The sequence below is a fragment of the Martes martes genome (genome assembly GCF_963455335.1).
Source record: "Martes martes genome assembly, chromosome: 16".
Lineage (NCBI taxonomy): Eukaryota > Metazoa > Chordata > Mammalia > Carnivora > Mustelidae > Martes > Martes martes.
Window position 1 is genome coordinate 31,734,014 of NC_137904.1, and position 26,381 is coordinate 31,760,394.

A 26,381-nucleotide genomic window follows, 5' to 3' on the forward strand; every position below is an offset into this window, starting at 1 on the left:
GGGAACATTCCAAAACATATTATTTAATGACTTTTGCCTTCGCTGGAAACAGAAAATTACAGAGGAAGACTTACTCCAAAGAAGTGAAAGCCCTTACTGAAATAATTATTTTTAAAGTAAAAGAGAAAACGAACGGAAATTAAACTTCCTATTAGATCTGGGTGATCATTTTACACAAAAGAATGACATAGGATCTTTGAGATTCAGATCCAGCCTTCCCGTGGCAAACAGATAGATTTTTAGTTAAGGACATAAAATATACTGGATAAAAGATAAATATCCAAAAGGGCTGTGGTTGAAAAGACGAAAAGAACTTCACATTAACCATCAGTCTAGACTTAAAATTTCCCAGTGTTTCTCCACTAAATTTACTCAAAAATTGATGGCATCATTGATTACATTAAAAAATAAGAGACTCACAGCATAGTTCATTTCACAAAAAGGTGAAAAGTGAGAAACAGTACCTTCAGCTAAACACCTGGACATACAACACTTGGACACACAATTCCACCAAGTGGAGGTGCCAGATGAGAAGGGAGTATCTTATTATCCTAGGTATATCCTGATAATGAGTACACAAAAACAGCTCTGGCTGTCTAGTTAATGAATAATGAAACCCATGAAGCATTACATATAATCTTAAATTTGGGAAGACAAAGCTACACATTGCCAAATAAAAGTAGTTAAAAAGTATAATCAGGAATACTATGTGTACCTCCTACTCCATTTCCTAATCATGGTAAACGATAATTATAAAAAAATAGTAGGTGATGACAAGTAGGTGACATGGAAATTACTGGAGGACACAGAGGAACAAACTCAAAGCTAAGTGGCTTCCTTGGCTTTAAAAGAAACTTTAAAAGTTGTACCTAATTCCATCTATTGTCAAAGACGTTGCAGAAATATTGGTGGATATGACACATTTTCTAATTCCAGGTGGAGGTGGCAAAAATATTCTTCTCTGTTGATCTAAAATACATGTAAAGAGAAAATGTTAATTTACAACATGCATTGGTCAAACTCCACTTTTGAAAAACTAACTTCGTTTCCTGAAAAGTTATGCTTCCTTCACCTCTTTAATTATCTTGAATTCAAAATAACAAAACTCATCTTTGCCTCACCTTTTACTGCTAACATTTCTAGATCCATTAAATTAGAGATTATTGCTAAAATAAATCCTATAGCAGAATCCTTTATGTAGGTCACAGCTCCCTTTGAGAATATTTAAAAACTGTAGCCCTCTTCTCCATTAAAAGGCACATATGTATACACACACACACACACACACACACACACACACACACACATTTCAAACAATTTCAGGGTATTCAGGAACTCACCGTAACCCATCCATGGACTACAATTAAGGACCTCTACATACCTTAAGGATTGACCAGCTAAGTGGTTTTCACTTTTTGGGGTATCTTTCTGATGGCTACCTCTCTAAGCAAGTAACATCACACTCATTTCCCCTAACCACAGGTTCTGAAGAGTGAACCCCAGCAGCAATGCTTGTACTATACCTTGTTCCTCCAGCCATAGTTTATGGCACCAAAGATAAACATCTCCCCCAAGCTGGGGCAATCTCCTGGAATTTGGAGTAAGGTCCAAGAGATGCTCTATTTGATTAGGCTAGTCTCTTGCAAAGAAGAAAAATGAACTTGTGAACCACAGGGAAGTGGTTAAAGTACATGAAGGAAAGTCTAAAAAGAAAATAATGAATTAGCCATGAAAGTTAAGACAATTATTTCTGGGTTCCTGGCTCTTCCCAGGCTTTGAGGGGACTGGGCGTAAAGTAAGTAGTGAGACAGATTTGGCCAGATTTGCCCTCCTGCCAGGGTAAGCACAAAATAAGGCAAGAGAGTTAAGAGTGCTTGCAAGGAAATGATTATGGTATGGGTGAAAGAAGGTAAGTGAAGGCTGATAAAGGACAGTGTCAATGCATTCTGAAAATTGTTAAATTACAAACAGTAGAGTATCTGGCAAAAACAGGATTTGTAGTAAACTTTGGCTAAGAATGATTTTTTAGATATTAGACTTAGGTAGCTCATTTCTTCCAGATGGTTCAAAGGAGTTTTATATTACTTTGTAGTTCAAATTATGCTTACACATTATTTATGATCTACTTGTTCTACTATAATGTAGCTCCATGAAACAAGGATTTTCTTTTATTCAAGACATATCCCCACTACCTAGAACAATGTCTGGACCACAGAAAGTGTTCAATAGAGTTCAATGAATTGAAAAATAAAAAATTCATTATATAAATAGTAAGTTAACATCCTTTCTACCACACTCCCCTAAAAATTTACATAAATTAAAAATGTCCTTTCTGAACATGTTTATCTATAATCAAGTCTGTTTTTCAATCAATCCATTTCTAAAAATACCTAATATTTTAAATGTTCAGTTCAAGAAAGATTTCAGTTTCATTTACCATTTTCACTGGTAATCAATGTTCACTATAATCAATTAAGAAAGTCTTGAAACTGCTGTTTTGACAAGACTCACGTTTATTTCATTTCCAATTCACCCACACACTTTAATACCATATTCCCCGAGTACAAACATATACCAGTTTATTTATTTTCTTTAGTAATTTCTAAACCCAATGTGAGGCTCAAACTCACAACCCTGAGATCAAGAGCTGCATGCTCTCCTGACCGAGCCAACTAGGGGCTCCAACACATACCAGTTTTATGCTTGTTTATAAAGGTTTGAAAAAAAAAGTTAATTATATCCCAAAGTACATTCTCTCTCTCCAGGATTGGAAAGAGGAAATGGAATACTTTCACTACGATGCAGTAAGGTCCCAGGTTGTTATTAATGGGGAGGGTGGGGGATTGGCAAAGAGGAAAAAAGATATCCAAAGTCTACCAAGAAATAAGGATACTGAGAGACCACTTAACACTCAAAATGAATGAACAATCCTAGATCTACTCATATGACATATTATATGTTAAGGCCAATGAAACTTCCTCATAGAATATCTTGTCCCAAAGTCCCCCCCAAGAGATTCCAAAGCAGAACTATTTCTGAGAGAGAGGGAAAGAGAAAGAGAAGAAAAAGAACACAACTTAAAGTAATAAACAGAAACTGTCAACCAAAGGGGGAAAAAGATGACAGTTCTGGAGCAAAAGAAAGAAGTACAACACTGCTTGGCTCAAACTGCACCCCTCTGCCCCCAAGAAGTTATTTTTGGGTGAGTCAAAAATATCTTGAGAATTCTCAGTAACACAGTTGAAAATGAAATTCCTGACACAGAGAAAAGGCTTGAATAATCAGTAAATGCAACTAAAAAAGTAACTAGAAGGAAGCTAAAAAATATGGAAGACAGGCAATCCAACATAAGAATAATTGATATCCCTGAAGTACAGAAACCAATAAATACATAAAAATTATATTCAAAGATATAACATAAAAGAAATAAAAACTTAATTTGCAGATCCAAAGAACACATCACAGGGGCACCTGGGTGGCTCAGTCATTAAGCACCTGCCTTAGGCTCAGGTCATGATCTCAGGGTCCTGGGATCGAGCCCTGCATTGGGCTCCCTGCTCAGCGGGAAGCCTGCTTCTCCCTCTCCCACTCCCCCTGCTTGTGTTCCCTCTCTCACTGTGACTCTCTCTGTCAAATAAATAAACAAAAATCTAAAAAAAAAGAAAAACCCACCACATAAAAGATCATCTTGTTTGTGATAGTCTTTACATGGGTGTGTACATTTGTCAAAACTCATTGAGCACTACACTTAAAACAAGCATAGTTTATTGTATGTAAACTATACCCTAACGAAGTTAATTTTTAAAAAAAGCACATCAAATTCCAGGAAATTTTATTTATTTATTTTTTTTTTAAAAGATTTATTTATTTATTTATTTGTCAGAGAGAGAGAGAGAGAGAGAGGAGCGAGAGTGAGCGCAAGCAGACAGAGTGGCAGGCAGAGGGAGAAGCAGGCTCCCTGCCGAGTTAGGAGCCCGATGTGGGACTCGATCCCAGGACGCTGGGATCATGACCTGAGCCGAAGGCAGCTGCTTAACCAACTGAGCCACCCAGGCGTCCCCAGGAAATTTTAATATTAAATATTCAACACCAAAAAACATCCTAATTAAAACCACTTAACTTTAAAAAATCAAAGAAATTAAAAATAATTTTTTCAGGCAATCAGACAGAAAAAGCAAATCACAAGGAAGGGGAAAAAAAAACCAGGCTGGCCTCTAACTTCTCCACAGCAACAGTCAATGCCAGAAGCCAACTGGACAACATCTACCAAGTTCTAAGGAGAAGAAAGTGTGACCCAAGAACATAAAAACCCAGCCACGATATAGCTCAAGTATAAAGGCAAAAGCGAGACATTCTCAAACGTAAAAGAGTAATAACAAAAAGCAACACTCAAGAGCCCTTCTATTTAAAAAAAAAAAAAAAAAGTTAACAAAACCCAGGTGATCGAAAATTAACCAAAAGTAACTTAAGAATGGAAAAAGCATGGTAAAAAGATTGATGATAAACATCTAAACAATGTAAAAATAACTAACAAAAATCAGAATGGAAAGATATAGAACAGTCAAAGTACTTAAGTCCTTATCTTTCAAATCAGAGAATCAGCAGGCAAGATGTCCAATCACACATGGTCTAAAAAGAAGAGATTAACTTCAACTTCTTAAAATTTTTCATCTTTTTAGACTTGAAAGCAACCTTTTATATCATATTCTCATATGGTAAAGAAAGTTACTTGACATTTAACAATTCCTTCAAGTAAATTCACATAAAATTAAATACTTTTTTAAAAAGCAACTAACAGCATAATCTCACTTTTAAAAAGTATTTCTATCAATCCACCTGTTTACTTCCATATCCTTCTATATGTACATACACACATACATACACACACACACACACACACACACACACACACACCTGGTTATTTTTGAATGGAGGAACTTGAGGTGATTATTTTTACCTTTGTAACTTTGGACACTGCTTGAATTCTTTAATAATGAAACTATATCACTTTTCCTTAATTGAATGATTTTTTTTAAAGGAAAACTGGAGCAAAAATGCGGAGACACTAAGAGTGTGCTAATTCTGCACAGTGGGAAATGAATTGTTTTTGTACATTTCTACACTTTAAAAATTTCTATAAAGGGCTAAAGAGAAAAACAGTAAGAACACATAAAACAAAATGTCATTTTTTGTTAGAAAAAGCTAAACAATAAAAATGTATTTAAATACATTTAAAAAGCTTAGAACAATATACCTCAGAATATTAATAGTGATTATCACTTAACTATGTTGCTGAGCTCTGAGTTTAATTATGTTTCTTACTTTTCTGATTATATTTTACAACTACATACTCCACAACTATGTATTCTTTACAACTGTGTATGCTTTGTAAGACAAAAGAAAAATTTTCGCATTTGGAGAGGGTAGGGTCAAAGTTTTTATGTGAAGCTCACTAGCCTTATTCTCCCCTCATCTTTAATCTTAACGTTTAAGGAAATTATCACCAACAAAGCCAAATTCTAGGTACTTGCCAGAATGAGATGTTTTTGTTTTGCAGGAAGAAGAAAGAAATAAAACTATTTTTGGATTAATGCAATCATCTAAATGTGCAGTTTTCCTCTTTTAAAATACATACTAATCCAAGGTAAAGCTCCATTCTTTTTCTTCATGTATTCTGAAAACACATGTACTATTTTTTTCACCCCCTACTGAATAACCAGTTACCAAATGTAGGTTTCCCCTGTGACCTCAGGAACATCATTTAGTCTCTATCTGTTCAATACAGAAGTCTGATTATCTAAGAAAAATATTTATAGGTATATGTGCATTTTTCTAGAGAAAGAAACCATGGCTTTCATTATCTTTTAAAAAAGAATCTCAGACTCCACCCTCTAAAAAAAGCTAAGCAGCACTGAATTCAGATAATTACTTTTAGTGCCAAAATAGTCAAATTCCATGCAAATATTTGTTGCTTATGAAGTAACAGATATATTTCAGTAAAACTGAAGAATTGCAAAATCTTGAACAAAAGAGGAAAGTCAGAAGAGCAAAACGGGTTTTTTGTTGTTGTTGTTGTTTCAAGATTTTATTTATTTATTTATTTGAGAGAGAAAGAATGAGAGAGCATCAGAGGGGAGAGGTCTGAGGGAGAAGCAGACTCTCTGCTGAGTAGGGAGCCTGATGCAGAGCTCAATACCGGGGTCTCCAGGATCATGACCTAAGCCAAAGGCAGTTGCTTAACCAACTGAGCCACCCAGGTTTCCTAGAGCAAAATGGTTTGAGGGAAACAAGAATAAGGGTCTAGACACAGCCAGTGTTTTGCTACAAGACACAACAGAATGTCTAGCAGAAAGTGAAAAATCTGGAACTCAGTTTAACAAACATCTAATCAGGACTTTTTAACACATAATACTCAAGTAGTTCACAATTTCAGAAAGGAGATGAGGCAACCATAACATGAGGTAGAATCTGTTAAGGGCCACAAGAGGTGTAGCAAAGCACCATGAGTTTTAAATAAAGAAGAGATCAAAGCCAGTTGTGAGGTGGGAAATCAGGGAACGTTTTCATTGAGGTGGTTGTACTTATGAAACAAACTAGCAGGATTTGAGCCAGTAAGAGGAGAGAATAAAAGGGAAAGGAGGAGTTCAAGTTAAGGAAATATCAAATGCTGTCACAAAAAAGATGGGGAAGGAAATGGAAAAAAAAAAAACTGCCCACACTCACTAAACCTAGATCTGAGTCATTTTTGAGCCCTCTTCACAAAAGGCTACAAGCAGGAAACCCTTCTTCCCTTTCCTCATTCCCAAGTGCAAGCTTTATGTTCCTAAGACATAATAATATTATAATAGTGTTTCTCCCCACCACCCGAAGTAGCAATAATAAAGAAAGTAAGTGCTGTATTGTATTAGTCACACTTACAAAAAAAAAAAAAAAAAAAAAAGCCTAAGATCCCAGGAACCTGCTACTCCCAACTTCATCCATTACTCAGTACCTCATCAGCTCCATTTGAATGCCTCTTTGCATTGTTAGAAATTGCTCCCATAAATATTATTATGCTCATAATGGATCATCAATAGCTCACCCTTATAGAGCCATTGGAACCAAAGGGAAACTAAAATAAACAAACAAAACCCTCCTCAGTAATGCCTTTACTGACAGCCAGCTCTACATCTTTACCATTCACACATATACGCCAACACAGAAAATCTCATACACTGGGAATTAAGGCTGAAAGCAGGCTGAGATCACACTGGAAGAATAATGAATGCCAAGTTATTAAGTTAGCATTTTAATTCAGCTGGTAACAGGGAATGGCTGAGATACCCAACAGGAAACTGACACAATCAGATCTGTGCTTTTGAAAGATGATGCTTACCACTGCAGGTAGGATGGTAAATTACATCAGGGAAAACAGGTTAGCAGGTTATGTTAACAACTCAGGAAAGCAAATTGAGGATCCCAACTCTAACAATGACAATGAAAAATGAAAAAGAAGAATGAATGATTTGGACAAGACAAAATCAAACAAACAACAAACAAAACACACACAAAAAAACAAAAACAAAAACAAAAAAACTACCTGTAAGAGTTATCACTTATTTGGACTGAATGATCTAGGATGATATGACGCACAGACTAGAAAGCCCTATGAGGAGATCCAGGAGTTCTAGAATGCAGGAGTGAGACTTAACTAGAAATAGTCAACCTCTCCGAAACAGAGAATTCTAGGAAAGCAGCAACCTAAGGATAAAACCTTAAAAAATAGTCACATTTAGAGAGGAAAAAAGTCTGGGAAGGGTGGGAGGGCAGTACACTTAGAGAAAGAGTGGTCAGAAGAACAAGGTAATTAAATATTGCCCCAGAAGACAGAATTTCAAGGAGGCATTATCACAAAATCAAAATACAAACTAGTGGGAAAAAAAAGCTATGAGATTTGAGAAAGAGGAGGTCATTTGCAACCTTTAATAGTATAAAAACTGTTTTTCAGGCCATTAAACAAGACACAATAGCAGACTCAGCAGGTCATTTTCATTGTGACAATAATAAAGGAAAGAATGAAATTACTTATATAGAAAAATGCATTTATGTTGTTAATGGTCAATAACAAAACAATGAGTTTTGAATTACCTCAGCAGTAAACAAAGTAACTTTTAAAGGAGCCAGAAGATCAAATCTCCAGAAAAACAATGAGAACCTTAAATATCTAACAATGACCCTAAGAATTCCCTTAAAGATACAAAAACCTAAAAATAGATTTCCATATGGAGGGCAAGGGCCTAATATCATCACAAAAGAGATTTCTAAATTAGCACAAGGTCTATGGCTATTTACCAAAACACATATTCGTAAACTTTTTTTGTTAACACAAGATTAACAACCACCTACTCAACAAAAACAACAATACATATAAAATATAAAAACATTCAAATGTTTTTTACACTACATTAAATGCTAACCACACTCAAACTCTAAATAAATCCCCTTTAATTTTACATATCAAATTCCATAATAAAGTTATTTTACTAAACAAATTCTAAACCTAATTCAACATTACGAACAAATATTAGAATAAGAGTTCGCATTTGCTGTTTGAAATTACAAAAGAACAGCATCATTCTTGAAAAGTAGACTGTGTGCTACAAAATAAAATAAAACAGAAAATAATCCACTGTGTTTAGTCTCAGATGTACCCGGATATATATGATTTTTAGAAATTCTCTGGCAATACTAAATTAGGTTTGACTATGGTACTACTATCAAGAACTTATAGTACTAATTTCAAAAAATTACCAACACTATCTCTGTTCTGCTGGGAGGACAGAGCCCACTCTTAAACAATATCAAGGTGTGTGTGGACGAGTGTCCAAGGCTCCTGAAAAACTGACTATGAAAAGACTTTGAGGAAAAAAAATCACTTCTCTCAAGGAATGTTGGTTCCCTTAAAGTTTTACTTCATAATTTGGGTGTTGGTTACAAAAATTAGTTATTTGTGGAGTGCCTGGGTGGCTCAGTGGGTTGGGCCTCTGCCTTTGGCTCAGGTCATGATCTCAGGGTCCTGGGATAGAGCCCTGCATCGGGCTCTCTGCTCAGCAGGGAGTCTGCCCCCCCACCTCTCTCTGCCTGCTTCTCTGCCTACTTGTGATCTCTTTCTCTGTCAAATAAATAAATAAAATCTTTAAAAAAAATTAGTTGTTTGTAAAATTAATTGACCTAAACACTTTAAATATACTACTCTTTACATATGAGATTATTCAATAACTTTTTTAAAATTAGTCAAATTTTCTATTCTAGTGAGGACTTACCTGTTGTCATAGATCCATAACATGGCAAAATTAACAAACCATCCAGAGTTGTATCTTGAACATCATAATCATAATCAACAGACTCTGCCATCTGAAAAAGTAACTCACAACTTTTTTCAATTTCAAACTGACCTGAAATGAGGGAGGGGAAAATAACATCAGCAACTGAACAGCAAAATTAATTTAAGAATGAAAAAAATAAGCCTTCTAGATTAAAATTATTTTTGCAAAATAGCTACTTTAAATCTCATTTGATCTAAAGAAGATGAACTCCTAAGTTGAACCAAATCTCAACAACAGAATTAAAAATAAAACACCAGTTCCCAAGGAATTTAAACCTCTACAGAAATAAAAATGTTTATAATCTTCAAGCCTATCATCTTGTTAACACAGTATTTGAGGAAGACCCAGTAAAGTTAATCATTAATATAGAAGAATCTAGTCCAGGAGATACTGCATTTAGGTGTAGTTCAAAATACTTAAGTAACCTGAAAAAGGCAGAGACCATTACAATGTCTCACTTCTGACATCAGTACAAGGCAGAGTAGGAGGTGAGCAATGAAATGACTCATTTCTGTTAGTAGGATGCTGCTAATTGAAGAATCACACTAGTTTAGGATTTAATTAATCTATTTTTTACTTCCAAAAAAGGCCTATGAGACATGGATTCAACACCTCATGTACTGCTATCACACAGTACCATCCCACCACTCAAAGAAGAAATGAACTAGTAGGATGTCTTTTGAAATAATGAAATGAATCATTCAGATCCAGGACTGTTTAGTGTGGTAACAGCTCTATATAAGGTAGACTAATAAAAATATTAATACTCTACCATTTATAATCTTTTTACTAAAAAGTCAGTGTATTTTACATATATTTCCTCATGAGACTGGCAATTTTTATGGCAGTGTAGAATTCTTATATATCTTATATAAGACAGAATATCTAAAACTTTCAGATAATCATACAAAGTAAGGCAATATGAGTTAAAGCCCAGATTTCCCAACAAAAGTAACACTCTATTGTGGTGCCACGTTCTGCTCTTATATAAATAGTAAAATTCTTAAACCTGATATTGAATGCTCACCAGTCAGAAAAACCAAGATGTCTCCAGCCATTTCATTCAAATGGATATCCATGGTCACTTTCACAATCTAAAGCAAGAAACACAAGCATAATATGTTGATGGAAATACAGTTCCCCCACTCCCCTTATTCCACAGAAAAATTAAATTTGGTTCTCGAAAGTTATAGGACCTATAAGGGCTGCCATTAAAATAAAAGGGCACAAATGAATTACTGAACTACTCAATCAACTGGAACTATAAATATAAAAAGACATAAAAAGGATGCCAAGTAATACCGCTTGAATATATGCAGTGTTTTCTCTGTCTCGTGGGCCAATCAAATTGCAGAATTTTTCTCTGACTGGATAAAGCCTTCCAGGTATATCAAATATTGGACAATTTCCAAAGAATGCAGAGAGCTTGGCTAATTCCATGGTTGCTGACATCACCACGACCTTCAAATGTTCCTTCCTATTAGGAGACTTCTCCTGAAATAACTTCTTCAATAAACCAAACAAGATGTCCTGAAAAAAAAAAGTAAATTTCTAGTAAGTGACAAGTATACCTACCAACCAATTTATTTTAAATATTTTGCTTTCCTAACTAAAGAATTCTTATTTCAATAAATTAAAATGTATGTAAGACCAGGAAATTCTCTACAGGGTAAAAGCTACCCCAAATAAGTAAACTAATAACAACCAGCATATTAAAATACTCACTGTAGTTAGAGTTCTCTCATGGGCTTCATCTAAAATGATGACACTGAACTTGGTAAGATTTGGATCTCCCAGAATATGTTTCAGTAAACATCCATCAGTCATATATTTGATTGCAGTTTCCTAATGTTCAAACAGCAGAGTCTATCAACTTACATACATATAGTGTTACAGAAATTCACCCCTGCTTCGCAGACTAAATTCCCCCCGAAATGTGCAGACATTAAGTGATTCACCTAATCTGACTAAATAAAAAAGTACATAAATTAGTCTAATAACAAGGATGATAAATTATAAAACTTGTGATCTATACAGGGACAGAGATAAGGAACTGGTGGATGTTCCAGGATAAAGCAATAGAATGGGACAACGAGATATAAAGTAGTCTGGAGAAAGTGGTAAGATAATGTGGTGGATTCCCATGAGCAAGTTGTGAGAAACAATGAAATGGGATCCATCTCCCTGTCTCAGCCACTGTTTTAGAGGACTCAGAAGAAAAGGCAGAGGAAGTAGTTAGGGGCACAATTTCCTATCACTCTCTTCTTCCCTATTAGCTTATTTTAAAAGTTGTGTCTGTCAGGGATGCCTGGGTGGCTCAGTTGGCTAAATGTCTGCAAGGTCGTGGGATCAAGGCCCACATGGGGCTCCTTGCTCAGTAGGGAGCCTGTTTCTCCCTCTGCCTGCTGTTCCCCCTGCTTGTGAGCTCTCTCTTCCCCTGACAAATAAATAATAAATAAAATCTTAAAAAAAAAAATTGTGTCTGTTGCCTCACATTAAAACAAGGTGAGAATAAGGTCCAAAAGCTAAAAGTTAACAACAGTACACACAGAAAACAAAGGAAGAAAAAAGAAAAACTCCCAGCAGTAACCACTAGGAATGCAAATATAGTATTTTGGGGAGTAACTATGTGCTATAATTGATGGCCATTCCTATTAGGGACAATATTTAATTAGGGATTGTTCTGTATTTGGTATAGGATTAAAAAATCCTGAAGGAATATAAATTATAACCATTAACTATTAAAAAGAAAACAATTTTAAACTTTTTGGTGCCATGAATACAGAAGATACCCAATAAATATTTGCTTACTGACTTTGCTGAGTTGACTATTTTCAACTGACTTCAGGAATACAAATATATAAAATGGATGAACCTTGAAAACATTATGCTAAATGAACCAATCCAGACACAAAGGACCAAATATTGTACGATTCAACTTATTTGACGTACTTAGGAAAGGCAAATTTGTTTGTTTGGTTTTTTTAAAAGATTTTATTTACTTATTTGACAGAGAGAGACAGAGCAAGAGAGGGAACACAAGCAGGGGGAGTGGGAGAGGGAGAAGCAGGCTTCCCACCCAGCAGGGAGCCCAATGTGGGGCTCTATCCCAGGACCTGAGCAGAAGGCAGACACTTAACGACTGAGTCACCCAGGCGCACCGAAAAGGCAAATTTGTAAAGTCAGAAAGTAGAACAGAAGTTACCGCAGGCTGGAGGGAGGAGGGAATGGGGGATTTAATGTTTAGTAGATATAGTTTCTGTTTGAGATGATACAGCATTCTGAAAATACAGTGTTGATGGATACACAACATTGTAACTGTATTTCATGCCAATGAAATGTAACACCTAAAAATGGTTGAAATGGTAAATTTTACGTTATATATATTTTAGTACAATGAATTGTTTTAAATATTACAAATATAAGTTACAGGTCCAGGAGTCTTACAGCTAAAAAACATAAGAGAATCCTTAATAACTATCACTTATAAATTAATTGAGAAGGGAGAAAATAGTAAAACTATTAAACACTTCCAAGCTAAATCATTTAACAATGAACAACAAAAATTAATCCTAATCTGGGGCTTTGTTTCTTTAAAATATAAATGCAAATTTGAAGTTAAAATCTTTCATAACTTTCTCCAATCTTTCTATAAGTTTACAGGACTTGAACAGCAATAAAACTTTTGTACCTTAGAGCTGCAATCATCGAAACGAACTTGGTACCCTACTTTGGATCCCAACGTGCATTTCATTTCTTCAGCAACCCTCTGAGCAACTGATATAGCAGCTACTTTTCGTGGTTGAGTCACACCAATCATACCATGTTGTGAAAACCCTACCAAAACCAGAGGAAAAAAAACACAAAATTATTAACAATTGCTTCCAATTGGAGCTAAATTCTTTCAGACCAATCAACACAAACTGTTCCAAGAGTTTGCAAAAGAAAACTCTCCAAATTAACAACATGACCATGGAAATTTAAGTGGTAATAAAAAACAAGAATACATATTTTCCACTCAAAATATACATGTTTTAATTAGGTTTTCCCCCCAGTTTCAGTCTAAAGAGTTACTTGAAAGAGTAAGCCAAAATGTTTAATTCCTAGAAATCCATAAAATTTCATAGACTTCCTAAGGGTTTACTTTTTCCCCCAAAGTTTAAATATACCACCTTTCACAGATCCGTTTTTTACCACTTTAGTCTCTGTAAGATGTGTCTTCCAGTTGATGGTATTTTTTCCTTTATCAATAGTATGTAAAATAGTGGTATGTCTTAATAAATGGCACATTAGATCTGATGCATGAGACTGAGTATCAGCTAAGAAATTTTTATTTTTTAAATGAATAACATCCAATATAATTTTGCTCTATACCAACCTTATGATAGAAAGTTTACCATACTGAAGGAAAAGACACTTTAGGGATAATTTGTTAGCTGACTTGGGTTATGGAGTCAGGGAATAAATATTTACCTGATAATACTTGGAAAAAGAACCAAGAAATACTAATGTCAGGAGGAGGTATCACCATATTCCTGTAAATTATTTCAATACCCAATGGTTAACAGTACTGCAAGTCAACCTCATTCTATAGCAAAGAATCAATACCTACCCATAATTAAGATTATGGTAATTAAAAATGGAAAAATTATTATCTGAGTTAATTCCTGAACATGAAATAAGACCATAAAAAAGCAGGGAAGATGTAGAGGGGATGTACCAAGAGAAGAATTGGGACTGTAGAACAAATGGTGGATATCTGTGCAATACAGAAGTCCTATTAGCTTTTAAGAGGATATATTTTTAAATACTCCCAATATTATCCCAGAATAAAATTACCTGCTTCATATAGATATTTTGGGAGTTGAGTTGTTTTACCACTTCCTGTATTTCCAGTAACAATAAGGAATGAATTGTCCCTCACAGCTTGAATCAGCTTTTTTCTTTGTTTTTGAATAGGAAAAGTTGGAGTAGTTCCTCCTTCCTGTGATGTGCATCCTTTCTCTTCTGTAATAACAGAGAAACAATTGTGCAATTAAAAGGACTGTCAAGCTATCTGACTCAATTTCCCAGAACTGAACAGAGAAAGACAATAGAATTTTAGGACTGGAAGAGGTCAGTTCATTACTTCTCAGATAAATCATCTATGTCCAATTTGTACGTGAGGGTTTACAAGCCCAGAACAACTTTTTGGTAAAATCTAACAACATGAGCATTTGCTAATGCGATTCAGAGTACTTGACGAAGTAAGCCTAGCGCAAGGCAATGTATATGCAAGCATACCTGTACAGAAGCACAAAATCCAATTTTATTAAACAATAGACCCAAAGCTAGAACACAGCAGGAAACTCTCAGCTGAATTAAAAAAAAAAAAAAAAAAGCCACCTGTGTTTGCTTCTGATTCATGGTTCAAGTTAGGTCCCTGTTCAGAGTGACTGATATCCCAGAAGGCCAAGTGGTGGGTAACCATGGAAACTGGCTCCTGGAAACTGGCTCCCTTCATACCGTACCCATAGGCAGGCTGGCGGCCCGACGAGTGGCGGGGGGGTGGGGGGGGGATGGATGGGTAGAGAACAAAGGCTTTATGAGCCTCCTTAAGAGAAGAACGCGTCTAGGCGTTGGGGTTCACTTTTTTGTCCCCCAGCAAGGTCTTCACCCAACTTGGATCTGGGACCGCCCCCCTCTAGACCAAAGTGCTCATTGGACGCAAAGTTCGCCTCCGGCTTGGAGGGCGAGGAGAACGCTGCGGTCTCCTCTTCACTTTTCTCTGCCCGCCAAAGACGGACTTTTATCCCCCCAAAAGCCCCATGCCAAAACTCCCGCTGGCCTCCGCAGCGTCCCGCGGACCGCACCTCTATCAGCGATGGAAACAGCCGGAGGCCGCTCTTCCTGAAGGTCTATTGACCGCTCACCCTCCTCCTGCCGCCTTGGCGCCCTGCCCGCGACGGCGGGAAACCGGGACATAGACCTGGCCCGGAGCGGAGGTGAGCACGTCCACCGATCAGGGGAGATGGGAGGGGAAAGGCGAAGACGCGCCCTGATGACGTCTAGGTGTTTACTTCCGCGCGTGCGACTTGGAACAGGGGGAGGGGGAGCTGTTAGGTGACGTGGCGCGCGGCCGCCGGAAAGCTCTCACCACCCGCGCGGCTCGGCGAGGCCACCAGCCGAGGGCCCAGCCTCGAGCGTTTCCTGCCTTCACAGGTATGCGCTGCGCCTAGGGCGTTGGTGCCATGCCCAAGGTCCAGAGGGATCCCTTCCTACTTACCTTGTGTGCAGAAGAGGCAGGTGACACCCCTCGTCTAAGCTCTGGTCACTGTAACCCTGTTCTGTCCTCACACACCTAACGTGATGTGACCCTTCGCCAGGAGCTGGAACCTTCCTAGAGTGCATCGTTCCACAAAACATTCTCACCTTGCTCATTCTGAAATGACCTGTTCATTTCAGAACTACTGAGTTGCAGAGCTGAACTTCTAGTTATGTAGTGCCCAAAGCTTAGGTCCCACAGCTGTTCATTTCCTCCATAGGGCCCTGCATTTCAATTTATTTTATTCCCCTTTGCCCCAACTAGAGCAGGAACTTTAGAAAACCACGGTACACTCAGCCCTGCAATGTGACTCTGAATGGGCCATCAATACTTGTTGAATTTTCTGGACGGTGAGTGAATTATTGATCCTCAGAGGAATCAAGCTCACTTGATGGATATGGATTTCTTGGAAACCACTACAGCAGAAAAGTTAAATATGCAACAGTCAGAGGTGGGGCGGCTTTTTCAGAAAAGGTACTTTGAGGGGACAGATCTTATTGTAGAACCTTCCAATTTTGTATATAGTGTTAATTGTAACAAAATCAATGCTAGAAGATTGTTTCTTGGTCTTTTCAACCAATCCTACTATTAGAATTAACCCAACACTTAGTGCCAAAGGAGACAACTCAAAGTTGTCCCTTCACCATTAGTTAAAGGCCAGCATGCTCCTATCCAACCCCGCTTAAAAGATGTCATTGGACTCCCAAGATTTTTCTGGGCTCATTAAAAATGTACCAACTGGGGGCACCTGGGTGGCTCAGTGGGTTGGGCCTCTGCCTTCTACTCTGGTTATCATCTCAGGGTCCTGGGATCGAGCCCTGCATTGGGCTCTCTGCTCAGCAGGGAACCTGCTTACCCCTCTCTCTCTGCCTGTCTCTCTGCCTACTTGTGATTTCTGTCAAATAATAAATGAGTGAAATCTTTAAAAAAAAAAAATGTATTGGGGCACCTGGGTGACTCAATGGATTGGGCCTCTGCCTTCAGCTCAGGTCCTGATCTCAGGGTCCTGTCATAGAGCTCTCTGCTCAGCGGGCAGCCTGCTTCCCCCCTCTCTCTGCCTGCCTCTCTGCCTACTTGTGATCTCTGTCTGTGAAAAATAAATAAATAAAATCTTTTTAAAAATAAAATAAAATAATAAAAATTTCTAGAAGTATCAATTGCTTTTATGTGGGACTGAATAACATCTCCTAAAATCCAAGTTTGTTGGGTTTTGAATGATACCAAATGAAATGCAGCTAACAGCTCTTTATCTCCAAAACCTGGGGGCTACAGGAATAAACCTGGCAATAGGAGTACATCTCAAATTTCTCTCATCCATTAAAGGAATCTCCCAACCTTCTGGATTCTGTTAGAAATTTGAAATATTACAAATCAGAAAAACAAACCAAAAAAATAAAAAAGCAAAAAATATTTGTAGTATAGGCATAGTATTGGTAAGTACCCAGCAAGTTATTTGGTACATGGCAGTTCTATTGAGGTCACTTTATAAGAAAATGAACAGAATCATTTCAGACCAATTAGTTAACGTTTATTGAGCATTTAATATGCAAACATTTAATATGAATTTTTTCGTTTATTCCTCACAAAAACTCAGAGAGGTAGGTTATTATTACACCTAATTTTCACACAAGAGAATCAAGGCTCACAAATTCACTCAAGACAACAAAACAAGCAATAGGACCAGGATTTGCCGCATGAACAACCACTATACTGTAATGGGAGATGGAATTATCCAAATTATCTATACCTTGGTGCCTAATATATTTTCTTTCGATGTTTGCAAGTCACCTATTGTAGAATGGCTCCATTCTTGATTAAAAGTCACCTAATAAGAGTATCCAGGAAAAAAACCTCAAACCGAGAATGAGGAAAAGTAAAAGTGAAAAGCTCAAATGTTGTTTAACATTGTTGATTTTAAAACCAAGGACATTCAAAACATGTTACCAATAATAGCCATGTACTCCAGGCTACTCCAAATTAAAAGATCAACAATTATTTCCTGCCCAGTGAGTTTACAAATTACAATGGCGAAGAAGATAACAAATAGACAGTAAAAATAGGGGAGGGGGGAACGCGTTGAATCTAAGAAGAAATTTTAGTGGTGCAGCAACATTGAATCAATTTCCCGTTATTTTGGGGTCACAAGAAAAACCTGAAAGAAGTGATATTTAAAGAAGTGTGAGAAGTACAAATTGCACTCTGCTGATATTTCATAGGTAGCCTTTCAAAATGTTCTTGAATCCAAGCAATTTGTTTCTGATCCTCCAAAAGACAGGAAGGAGGCTCAATATTAGAGATTTACAAAAATGGAATAGAATTTTGAAATCATCTTCAGGAAAGAAAGACTATAGAATCAATGTTACAACTTAAATTAATGGAGCATAAGAAAAATTATCAAACATATTAATACAATAAAACCCAGAAAGTTACAAACACCAGACAAGTGGTGATCTGTAGAAAGCTAATCATAACAGGAAGTCCCAGAAAGAGAATGAGCAGTAGTGTCAAAGTACATGCATTTTTTTTAATTCATGAATTTGACCAACCAATATTTGTCTTGGTAAAGAAAGGCAGAGAGAAGCCAGATTGTAAGTGGGTGAGAAGAGAATTAGAGAGCAAATTGAAAATATGTGCAATGTATTTGGAGATGTTTGGTTCGAATGAACTGAGGTAAATGAAAGGGAAAGGAAAGAATAGCCAGAACAAGAGGCCACTGCCACAGTGTATGTATGATAATTTTAAAGAGATGTGGTCATGAAATCATTGAGGTACAATTAGAAAGTGTGTTTGTGAGAATTGAAACACAGAGGTACTGATGAAGGAGGGAAAGTTCACATTTTGAGAAAGGATGCAGGGTTGGAAGAGACAGCAAAAACTTTGGGTTAAGGCAGCATTATAAATCAGCATTTGTGGCATATTTGTATCTCAGAATATGAATCTGATTGATTCTCTGTATTTACCTTCCCTATTTCTATCTTACTTATAAACCAAGGGCCTTTCTTCCTCTCCAGCCCTCACCAGAGCGGAAACAGAAATCCAAGGACACTGCTGACCTAAGGGCCAAGACCAGAGCCTCCTGTGCATGAAGAACTATTATTTTTTTTCTCTCAAGACTGTGAGGACTGGATCTAGAAAGAGAGAAGGGAGAAGGAAGAATGTAATGAGAAAGGAGGAATAATAGAAGGAATCGAGCCCTCAAAGTGGGCAAGAGAAAAAGGCTTGAAAATTCTAACGGAAGGAATTCAGGAAGATGAACCATCCCCAATTGTGGAACCCTCCTCCTTTAAAAATAAATCAAGGTGAGGGGGCGCCTGGGTGGCTCAGTTGGTTAAGTGGTTAAGCATCTGACCTCGGCTCAGGTCATGATCTTGGGGTCCTGAGATCTCAGATCTTGCTCTGTTTCAGTCTCCCTGCTCAGCAGGGAGTCTGCTTGTCCCTTTCCCTTTGCCCCTCCCCCCACATGTGTACACACATGCTCTCTCTCAAATAAATAAATAAATAAATAATCAATCTTTCAAGTAAATAAATCAAAGTGACCTTTCCAAGTTGTTGGCCATGTGGGAGTTAGCCAGGGGTCCTGTGTTTAGATGCTTCAAAGCCTTGTTAAAAATGTTTGTGTCCCAATGAGGCCCTAGTATACCCAGGTTTACAAGGAGATTTGGGTAGGAATGGGGTTGACGGGCTTCATCATTTGTAAAATCAGGGTTGCTGATAAGAGAAGCAAAGGTTTGAAAGCTTTGAGTCCTGTACCTGCTCCAGGTCATTAACCAGCTTTACTTGGAGTACACATCAGATGGAATCTCAGTCTGGCTGTGAATCTCAGCAAGCTCTGTTAGATGGGAAGACTTACACTTGTAGACATGTTGCTTCCTTTGTTTGTTTGTTTTAAGATTTTATTTATTTATTTGACAGAGAGATCACAAATAAGTAGACAGGCAGGCAGAGAGAGAGAGGGGGAAGCAGGCTCCCCGCCAAGCAGAGAACCCGAGGTGGGGCTCAATCCCAGGACCCTGAGTCATGACATGAGCCAAAGGCAGAGGCCTTAACCCACTGAGCCACCCAGGGGCCCCATGTTGTTTCCTTTGTGGCATGAATAAATGTAATTGAGGGGCACCACAAAAAAAAAAAAAAAGGAAAGAAAGAAAACAACCAAAACCTGTTACCAGTTTATTGTTTAACAGTCTTGATACATTGTACATCCTGGAAGGAAGGAAGTATGAAGAACCTCACTCCCTAAACTAGGTAAAGCTAGACAGAAACAACTGGGAATTTTTCTATGAGTGATGTTCTGGTAGACCCAATGCCACTGTTATATATTGTATTAATATGCCTGTAAGATGTTAGAAATTTGGAGATTTGGAGGAAAATAATAGATGGACATATAATAGAACTTAGAGAAGTATCCACCTTTCAGTCCAAGGTAAAAGAAATCATCACATTTCTCCCCTGCTCAGCTGGGAGTCTGCTTCTTCCTCTGCCCCTCCCCCTTCTCGTGCGTGCACTCTCTCTCTCTCCCCCCTCTCTCTTTCTCTGTTATAAATAAACAAAATCTTTTTAAAAGGGGGGGTGGGGTCAGGTGGGGAGGGGCATCTCGGTTAAGTGCCTGCTATGGCTCAGGTCAGATCTCTAGGTCCTGGGATCAAGCCCTGCATCAGTCTCCTTACTCAGCAAGGAGTCTGCTTGTCCCTCTCTCTCTGTCCCTCCCCACTCTCCCACTCATACTTCCTCTTCCTCTCTCTCTCTCAAGTGAATACATTAAAAAAAAAAAGAAAAAGAAAAAGAAAGAAATAGAGGTCTAAGTCCATCTCATATAAAAAAGAATAAGAGAGGGTGCCTGGGTGGCTCAGTTTGTTGGGCGACTGTCTTCAGCTCAGGTCATGATCCTGGAGTCCCAGGATCGAATCCCACATCGGGCTCCCTGCCCGGCAGGGAGTCTGCTTCTCTCGCTGACCTCTCTCATCTCATGCTTTCTCTCTCTAATAAATAAATAAGAAAAATATTAAAAAAAAATAATAAGAGAAATCATCACACTTCCTTATCTTTTTAATCTCATGTTTCTGGTGTCCAGATACTAAGATCTGAGTTAGTATCACAGAGCCTCTCACCACGCAGTGATGAAATCACTCATCAGTGATATGATTCAATTGAGAAATCGGTAAGGATTGAGAACTTATCATTGTCAATGAAAAGTGATGCTTTACACGTATGCATATAATCTTGAATAAAAGTGTAGAATTCCATTATTGTATTAGTAAAATAATGCCTCTTTCAAAGGAAGGCTCAATGATTACTCTAACTTCATATTCATTCATTCTTGTATTCATTCAACAAATATCAGAATACACAACTCTTATATGTATCCTTTTTAATAGCCATACAGAGGCATAAAAATATGTGTAAGACATGATCCCTACCTTCAATGACATTACATGTATTCAAGGAGATAAAATATTTAGAGGAGGAAAAACTAGCTAGAATAATCAGGGAAGGCTTCTTGGAGTTAGTGGCATTTGAACTGAGATTTGAAATTTGGGAATACTCCAGTAAATGCCAGGGAAAGATCCCGTATAGAGGAAATCTTACAAAGGCATTAATAATGGAGTGATCAAGATATGGTTAATTATGGATTATTGAGAAATCTACAAAATTAATGTTCTATCACCAGTCATAGTCTCTGTAAATCTTTCACTTGCCTGAAGGTGGCAAGCTGGGTTTATTTGAAACTTTAGAATCAATATTATTTGAAAGAAAAATGAAACAGTAGTATTTCTCTGAAAAACAATTTTTTCATTGACAATTTAACTCTAAAACCAAACAGTGAAAAAAGATTTAAAAATTACTAATCTTAACATTACTTACCAACATTATATTATTATATTAAAATCTGTATATATTTAAATACTTTTAAGACTCTCTTTTTAACTAATTTCTACAACGATTGTGGGGCTTGAACTCAAAACCCCAACATCAAGAGTCATATGCTCCTCCAACTGAGCCAGCTAGACACCCCTAGTATTACTTACTTTAAGGCCATATATTTTAGATATCTTAATTTTTAATTTGGATATTTAGATATTTTATACTTTAATACTTTATTTTCCTTATTAATTTCTCAGTTATGGTACAACTTTTTCATTTGAAAAAAATAGGAAAAAAGAGATTATACTTGTTTAAGTTTATTTATTTTAAGTAATCTCTCACCCAAAGTGGGCCTCAAACTCATGACCCTGAGATCAAATTCACACACTCCTCCAACTGAGCCAGTGAGGTGCCCCTAAGAAGAGCTTACACTTTTAAGTATTAACATTAAAATCTGTGATCAACATTGTTTATAAATCTTTTGAGAGTAGTTAGGTTTATTGAGGCATAATTTCCAAATGATAAAACTCATCCTTTTTTTTTTTAGTGTATAGTTGAGAGTTTTATGAATTTTGACAAGTTCATATGGTTTGTAAACACTGCTATCATAAAGATATAAAACATTCCATCATTTTGACAAATATCCTTGTGCTCCTTTGGGGTCAGCCTCCTTCTTCACCTCTAGGCCCTGGAAACCACTGACTTGTTTTCTGTCTCTATTGTTTTGCTTCTTCCAAAATTTCATATGAATGGATTCATATAATATGTATTCTTTTTAAGTCTGGCTTTTTCTTTCATTCAGCCTAATTACCTTGAGTTTCATCTAGAATTGAATAAGTTGTAATATATATCAATAGTTCAATCCTTTTTGTCTGAGTAGTATTCCACAATTTGTTTATCAACTCATTAGTTAAGGACATTTATGTGGTTTCTAGTTTTTGGTGATCATGCAGAAAGTCACTACAAACATTGACATACAGGTTTTTGAGTGACTATACATTTTCATTTCTCTTGGGTATATACCTAGAAGTAGAATTGCTGGGTTAAATGATAGATAAATGAAGGTTTATAAGAAACTGCAAAACTGTTTTTTCAAAGGGACCGAAGCATTGCACTTTTACCAACCGTGTATGAGAATTCCAGTTGCCCAGCACCTTTCCTAGGACTTGGTATTATCAGGTTTTTTGTTTGTTTTGTTTTACCCATTCAAATAGGTAGTAGTGGTATGTCATTATGGTTTTAATCTGCATATCTCTATAGCAATGATGTTGATCGTTTTATGTATTTACTTGTAGTCTGTGTATCTTTGGTGAAGTGTCTATTCAAGTCTTTTGTCAACTTGTGTTAGAGAGGGAAGGGTTGCTTATTTTCTCAGTATTTAGTTTTGAGAATTACTTATAGGTTCTGGACTCAAGTCCTGTGTCAGGTAGGTGCTTTGCAAATATTTTGGCCTAGTCTATGGCTTGTCTTCTTAATTTTGTCATCCAAAGAGAAAAATCTTCTTTTTGTTTTTGAAGATTTGGTTTATTTATTTGACAGAGAGATAGAGCCAGAGAGCACTAGCTGTTGGGGTGGGGGGGAGGCGAGGGGGGGAGGGAGAAGCAGGCTTCCTGCTGAGCGGGGACCACCCCCCCAATGCAGGGCTTGAACCCAGGCCTCTGAGATCATGACCTGAGCCGAAGGCAGACACCCAACCAACTGAGCCACCCAGGCACCCTTTATTTTCCATTTTATTTTCCAAATATTACACTCTATTCTAAAAAGAACAATTTGTGTCAGGGTTTCTCTCCCTCTTATTTTATTTTATTTGGCAGTGGTAGGATTTTAAGGCATATTCAAATGACACTATCTATCTCTGCACTGTCTAGAATTAGGGAATTTTAAACTCCAGCCCCCCTTTTTTTAGAGATGGGGAAACAGACTCATAGATCTTCAGTGGGTTGCCCAAGGTCATACAACTAGAAAGAAGCAGAGCAAAGCCCAGTGCACAGCTTTCCAAATCTCCAGGTCATTGCTCTTTCTGCCAACTGTGTGTGGTCCCCTTATGAAATGTGTCACTAGCTTTATTCCTACATATTAAATGTGGATATTTGCAGCAACAGTAGGCTTTTATCTAATTTCATTTTCAGTGCTTTTCCGTCTAGTACATGAAATTTATCTAAGGAAAATTAAACCCACTTCTTACAAAATACTGCCAAGACTTATCCAGTGCCACTAGGTTTACAAATCTCATCACAGAGTAAATACTCACACAAAAGAAACATAATCTAGACTAAGCAAACAAATATAATTTGGTAATCTAAGGATTACTAAAATGCTGACATTTTAGTCGATATTTCTAAGACTTACACTTAAACATAGTTTTTACTTTACATTAAGTTAGCTATGTTTCTTCATTCAGTTGTAAATTAGAAAATTCATCTTTTTCACTACATGGGACTTTCTGCAAGCTGGTGAATTAAATCTGAGTGGTCCAGTCTTGCCTTATGCAACAAAAACATATATATTCTTGATAAAACATAAGAAAAAGAAATCCCTAGATAACAGAAACAGATAGGAAATGCAAATCTATAGGAAAATTTAAAAACTATTATGTCGGAACAGTCTCCTGTGAGGATTCTTTTCAGAGTGCAATATAACTTCCATAGAGTAAGCATGCCCTACTGAAGATGAGTTCACAACAACAAAAAGTGCACATCACATGAGGAAATAAACCATCGTTAGAGAGATCAGGAGCCCAGCAAACAGGAAAACTGTACCCCAAGAACTAGAAATAATAAGAAAATCCTAAGGAGACTATAAAATGAGTGTTTTAAAATATTAAAAAGATAAAAGAATAGAAATCATAATGAAACAAGAGAACATTATAAAAATAAATAGAAAGATTTAAAAAATAATAAAATTAAACATTCAAAAATTTTTAAAAATTCATTGAATTTGAAGACTCAATGGAGTTTAAACAAATTAAGAGAAAGTAATGAAGTAAAGACCAAGCTGAGGAAATCACCTAGAATGTAGCACTTAACTATGAAGAGATGGGAAATATGAAAAAGAAAATAAGAGATATGGAGAATAGAATAAAAAGGCCCACGATATGTTTAAATGGAGTTCCAGAGTGATGGAATAGATGAGGAAAAAAATAATATTTGAGTAGAGAATCTCTGAGCCCTATAAAGGAAAAAATAAAAATCATATACACCTAAGCAAAGTAAAACACAATAGAAAGAGAACACAAGAGAAAGAAAGAAAATCTTAAAAGCAAGAAGATAAAAAAGATTTCCTATGAAGGAACAATAATACATTATCAAATTGCTTATCAACAAAAATTGAGGAGAAAAGACAATAGAATAGTAGAAATCACCACATTGTTAATGGAAAATAATCAAGAAGTCTATACTCAAAACTGTCATTCAAGAGTGAGACTGAAATCAAGATATTTTCAGACAAATACTAAAACAGTTTACTAAAAATAAGTCATTGCCTAAAAAAACACTCAAGCGTGTTCTTCAAGATAAGGGAAATTGAACCCAGGAAAAAGGATTTTTCTCTAAGTATGAATTGTGAACAGAAAACTTAGTAAAACTACTGGTAAATCTAAATTAATGTTGAGTTTTAAAAAGCAATAATGATAAATACTTCTAAGATGAGAAGATTTTTGAAAGGTGAAACCAAAATATATATTTTTAAAGATTTTATTTATTTAATTGACAGTGAGATCACAAGTAGGCAGAGAGGCAGGCAGAGAGAGGGGAGGAAGCAGGCTCCCTGCTGAGCAGAGAGCCCGATGTGGGGCTCGATCCCAGGACCCTGAGATCATGTCCTGAGCTGAAGGCAGAGGCTTTAACCCACTGAGCCACCCAGGCGCCCCTGAAACCAAAATATTATAACAAATAATGAGAGGGCGAATCTTCTAATACTGTGTATTGTTCAAAAGAGGCTAACAATATCTTAGACCCAGTTGAATTTAAAGGTAAACATTGAATAAGTAAAATGAAAGTGTGTATTGTTTTCATAAATGTAAAAAAGAAGCAAAGTAAGTTGTTGATTTTACACTGTAAGGAAAATATACTAGGCACCCTGGGGTGACAAAGTCGGTTAAATGTCTCCCTTCCTGGGATAGAGCCAGGACCCTGCCTCTGCCCTCCCCCTTATTTTTTTTTCTCTCTCTTAAATAAATAAATTAAAAATTTTTTGAAGATTATTTATTTATTTATTTGACAGAGAGAGAGCGATTACAAGTAGGCAGAGAGGCAGGCGGAGGGAAGCAGGCTCCCCGCCGAGCAGAGAGTGAGATGTGGGACTCAATCCCAGGACCCTGAGAACATGACCTGAGCTGAAGGCAGAGGCTTAACCCACTGAGCCACCCAGGTGCCCCAATAAATTAAATCTTTTTAAAAAAAGAAAGAAAGAAAATATGCTTGACAACCATGAACTTCTCAACAAATAGAAAGTACCAAGGAAAATGGATAAAACCGACCAACCAAAAAAAAAAAAAGTTTAAAGACTATATATAATTATAATGAAGAAAAGACCAATTTTAAAATTGTATAAGCCTATAAGAAAATAGCAAGTTTTGTTTTCTGATACTTTTTCTATATCAGATAAAGCTTCCTGTAAATAAACCTGAAAATGCAACTGTTTACCAGAGAAACTCCTTTTAATCCCATAATAAATAAAGGTTAATATTTTTTAATATTAAGTATAATATTAGTATAACATCCAAGGCAGTAGAGATGAGAGATAAACAACTCCATAACTCAGTAGATGGCAGGAAGGTATAGAAAAGGAAATAAAGAAAAAGCGTGGTAAATGGAAAACATAAAATAAGATAGTAGAATAAATTTTACTGTATT

The 26,381-nt window shown here is 36.7% G+C and overlaps 1 protein-coding gene across 1 annotated transcript in view; it reads right to left on the reverse strand.

The window, feature by feature from the left end:
• The window catches only part of DHX40 (DEAH-box helicase 40), a 48,242-nt gene extending 32,857 nt beyond the window's left edge, over positions 1-15,385 (reverse strand). Inside the window, exons 1-8 of the mRNA XM_080827050.1 lie at positions 15,218-15,385; positions 14,205-14,372; positions 13,057-13,202; positions 11,091-11,210; positions 10,668-10,895; positions 10,393-10,459; positions 9,303-9,434; positions 870-969 (exon numbers count right to left, since the gene is read on the reverse strand). Coding sequence (XP_080683176.1) covers positions 870-969; positions 9,303-9,434; positions 10,393-10,459; positions 10,668-10,895; positions 11,091-11,210; positions 13,057-13,202; positions 14,205-14,372; positions 15,218-15,329 — 1,073 coding nt within the window. The 5' untranslated portion in view covers positions 15,330-15,385. The remainder of the gene's footprint in view (positions 1-869; positions 970-9,302; positions 9,435-10,392; positions 10,460-10,667; positions 10,896-11,090; positions 11,211-13,056; positions 13,203-14,204; positions 14,373-15,217) is intronic.
• Positions 15,386-26,381: the final 10,996 nt, after the last annotated feature.